Consider the following 5,000-nt stretch of genomic DNA (forward strand, 5'->3'; position numbering starts at 1 on the left):
CATTTCAGCAGCCCCTTGTATACTGGGATCAAAATATTTGGAACATTCTTCATTTAGGAGAGAGAAAAAAAGTTTGTGTGTGTATGTGTAGTCTGGTTTGTGAGTGCATGTGTGTATTTATTCGTGGGTGTCAGTGTGTCAAACATAGCATGAGAAAGATCCTTTTTTTCAGTGTCTTCTAAAACCAGATGGTTTCATCATCATCATTATCATCATCATCATTTAGCGTCCGATGATGATGATGATGATAAAGTATATTATGTTCAGAATCAAAGCAACAACACAAATAGAAATGCTACAAAACACTTACCAAGTCTAAAATCTGATTGAGAGAAAGTCCGAAATCTACACTAACAGTTGAACTTGCATTTCGGACAGGACGGGAAAGTGAGTTATAATTGTCAAATAGTTGTGCGAATAACCGTCGCTCCACTCCATGGTACTGATTAATCCGGGAACGACCTGAAATGAGAATGGATCTTTTATAGACATACTGAATCAGCAAACAGAGCAGTTCAAACATGTGTAGTTGTATGAGATATGTGTACAGGGATGGGGAGCTGTACAAAGGAAAGGAAATCAAATGGACGTGATACATGTAATAGAATTAATATGCTTGTTTAGTTAGTCAAAACCTTAGAAAGCCAGATGGTACAAGGAACATGAATGATGATATAACTAAAGCCAACTAAACCCGGCTATTCTCATAACTTGTGTTTCTTTCTTTCTTTCTTCCTGTTTCACCTCGACAGGGAAGACGTATTGTTTTCTGTTTCCTGTCCAGGCTTGTTTCTTCTCACTCGCCACCACAACCTTGTCTAGGCTTAGCCCTTCCTTTTTTTTTTTTTTTTACTGTCCTGTTTTTGTCACCATCTTGACCCTCCGCAAGATTGCAAATTTTATTTAATTTTCTTTGCGGGAGCAACTGTTTTATCAAAGATGTATCTTGTCACGAAATGCTCAAAATACGAACTAGAAAAACAGGTGACAACTGATGAAGGGTCCTTCCTTATGTTGCTTGTCTTATTTTCCATTTGTTTCTTTTGTTGCTTGCAAAAAAAGTCCTTATTCCATGTCCTTGTACTTCGTATTTTTGTTGTTAATGTTTTGTAACGTCCTGTGCCCATGTATGCATATGTATATACGTAAACATATATGCACGTATACGTATGTATATGTGCATATGTATATAAATATTTTTTTGACTATTTATTAAAATTTTATGTATTGATTAAGTCTTTCCTTGTTTGTTTTGCAAAATAGTGGTTTTGTCTCTAATAATATTTTATAAATATATATATATATATTATTTATATTATTATATGACTGAACACCATACATCTGTTTCCAAGCATATTAATATATACATATATATACATACATATACACATATGTATATATAGAAATATATATATATGTGTGTATATATATATATATATATATACAGGGGTTGGACAAAATAATGGAAACACTTCGCATCACAGCATCATAATTTCAAGGTATCTATAAAACAATCAAAAGCTTGTTTATTTTTATGTTTCTTGATTTATTATTAGCATTGCTTAATATGTTTTGCTAAAATTACTGTTTCTTTTCAGATATCATCAGAATAAGTAATTAAAATTCATTAAAATGACAGATCTAATGCACTTTCGATTAGGCCAAATTGTTGGTGCTTGTATGGCAGGTGCTAGTGTAACGAAAATAGCTGAAATGTCTGGTGTATCAAGAAGTACTGTCTCAAAAGTAATGAATGCCTTTGAGGAAGAGGGAAAAACCTCTTCATCGAAACAAAACTCAGAAGGAAACCAACACTTTCAGATAGGAACCATTGGACTCTTACGTGAATTGTTAGAAAGGATCACAAAAGCACAGCTCCCAAAATTACTGCAGAATTTAATGACTACCACGAGAACCCAGTTTCCACAAAAACTGTTTGCTGGGAGCTGCACAAAGCCAGATTTCCCGGGAGGGCTGTAATCAGAAAACCACTACTTGCAAAAACAAACGTTACAAAGCGCTTAGAGTGGCATAAAAACCTACACAACTGGTCCTTAGAGCAGTGGAAGAATGTTATTTTCTTGGACGTGTCATCCTTTACCTTATTCCCAACCACCAGCCAAGTATACATGTGAAGACAGTCAAGAGAAGCATTTGACCCAGACTGCCTTCTTCTAACTGATAAACAAGTAGGAGGATCTGTGATGATCTGGAGTGGGGGCTATATCTTGGAAATCCACCAGCCCAATGGTTTCCCTTCATGGCAGAATTAATAGTCAAGACTATTTAAGCATTTTATCTGATCAAATTCATCCTATGGTTGTGGAACTGTTTTGGATGGAAACGCAATCTTTCAGGATGATAATGCACCAATTCACACAGCTAAAGTTGCTACTGAATGGCATGAGGAACATTCTGGTGAAGTTCAACATCTTATCTGGCCACCACAGTCCCCAGATCTCAATATTATTTAACATTTATGGTGAGCTTTAGAAAAACAAGTAAGGAGTCGATATCTTCCACCATCATCACTACAAGAACTGGAGACTTTTAGCTGAAGAATGGACAAAAATTCCTTTGGAAACAATTCAAACTTTGTACAAGTCTGTAACTCATAGAATGCAAGCTGTAATTACTGCCAAAGGCGGTCCTACCCCATATTAAAATAAATTATATGAAATGTTACATATATATATAGGCATATATACATATATATATGTACATATATACATATACACACAAATAGATATACATATATATACATATATATATATATACATACATACATTTATATACATACATATATACATATATATATATATATATATATATATATATATATATACATACACATATATATACACAGACATATATACATACACCTACATAAATATATTCATATTTATATATATATATATATACACACACATATATATAAATATGCACACACATACACACACACACATATATATATATAAATGCATACATATATATATATACATATATATATAAATGGATATATATATATATAGATAGATAGATAGATAGATATACACACATACATAAGACTAAATCATGATGTTAATTACCAGTTAAATGGGCAATTTAACTGGTAATTAACATCATGATTTAAAGTGTTCCCCTACCCAGACTCATTTTATAGACACTTGCTCTGTATTCAATTGACTACTCCTAATGTCTTCTTCCCTCCCTGAGCAAAAGAGATACATATGACAATATTTATGACCATACCTAGCCATGAGCAGTCAACTCACTCTTGTCCTTTATTGAAATCAGACACAGTCTTCTAGTCTTAGATATAGTAGTTGATAAAGAGATAAATAAAGTAGAAATGAATTACAATGCTTTACAAACTATGACCTCAATGGTCTTCATGTGATTCCTGGAAGTGTAGTCTATACTTAGCAACAATAGCGACAACATGAATTTCTTCCATCTCCTTGCTCTCTTGAATTATTTGAGAAAAATTATATTAATGTGTCCGACTGGTTAAAATTCTATTTATTTATTTATTTGTGCAGCACAAGATAGCACTGCATTTAAATTGATGTAATGATTGTATTGTTCAATTAAATTAAGCCGCTTGAAATGGTCATACTGCATCACTAATTGATATCTTGTTGCTTTTTTGATTTTATATACGTACATAGATACACACGCACATACACACACACACATATATTTACATACATTTATATATACATACATATAATTAATAATATCAGGGTAAGAAACAATTTTAGAAATTTTTACCACCAGTGGCCTAGCATGTAAAAAATTTTGGCAATAGACTATATATAATTCATATAAATACACTGTATTTATATGAGTACATACTGATATATATATATATATATATATATGTATATATATATATATATACATATATATACATACATACATACATATATATGTATGTATACATACATATATATATATATATATGTATACATTTTCTCTCCCTGTTGATTTCGAGCATAGGCTTGAAATGTAAAAGACTGTCTCACTTCCTGAGCATTAAACTAATACATCTGTTTCTTGTGTACGCACCTGTCTTTGCCTTTTGTTTTTGTAAATTCTCACTATAATATATATACATACATACATACATACATACATACATACATACATACATATATATATATATATATAACTCTTTTACTTGTTTCAGTCATTTGACTGCGGCCATGCTGGAGCACCGCCTTTAATCGAGCAACTCGACCCCGGAACTTATTCTTTTGTAAGCCCAGTACTTATTCTATCGGTCTCTTTTGCCGAACCGATATAAGATAAAACTTATTGGAAATGGATGCATGGTGATCAATCAAATAATAATATAATATATATATGCATATATACATATATATATATATATATATATATATATATATATGCATACATATGTATATAGGTATGAATATATCGGTACAGGACGTCACAAAATGTAAACAACATGAAATATGTAAATAACGCTGGGTATGCAAAGAATGAGAGAAACAACAGAAAACAAGACAAGTAACAAAAAAAATTATCCTTCATCTATTGTCAGCTGTCCCTCTATGTCTTATTTCGAGCAATGGATGACAAGATAAGACTTTGAAGGCAGTTGCTCCTGCGAACCAAAATAAAATTTGGGATTTACGGAGGGTCAAAGTTGGTATCTAAAACAGGACATACAACAAACCAAACAAAATGAATACAAACAGGGAGGGGCGTGTGGCTCAGAAGAGGTAAGGTAGCAAATGCTGGAAGAAGATTTTTTTATAAGGGAAAAGATAGGAGACAGATAGGAATGCATCTGGACTGTACAACAGACTGAAGGAAAAGAAAGATGATCACGTGAGGAAAGGAAAGATGGACAATGGTCACGTGTGAGCAATGAGAGACAGTAAAGGAGGAAGAGAGAGAGAGAGATGCAGACAGATAGCAAATGGTGAAGGGGTGAAAAAAGAATTAGAGAAAAGATTAGAGAGAAAACG

The 5,000-nt window shown here is 32.6% G+C and overlaps 1 protein-coding gene across 2 annotated transcripts in view; it reads right to left on the minus strand.

The window, feature by feature from the left end:
- LOC115217991 (neuronal acetylcholine receptor subunit alpha-10-like) overlaps positions 1–5,000 on the minus strand; it is a 274,574-nt gene that overhangs the window by 146,882 nt on the left and 122,692 nt on the right. For both annotated transcript variants that reach the window (XM_036508032.1, XM_029787732.2), the window contains exon 2: positions 311–462. In XM_036508032.1, the coding sequence (XP_036363925.1) occupies positions 311–462 (152 nt within the window). The remainder of the gene's footprint in view (positions 1–310; positions 463–5,000) is intronic.

The sequence above is a fragment of the Octopus sinensis genome, linkage group LG12 (genome assembly GCF_006345805.1).
Source record: "Octopus sinensis linkage group LG12, ASM634580v1, whole genome shotgun sequence".
In the NCBI taxonomy this organism is placed as follows: Eukaryota; Metazoa; Mollusca; class Cephalopoda; order Octopoda; family Octopodidae; genus Octopus; species Octopus sinensis.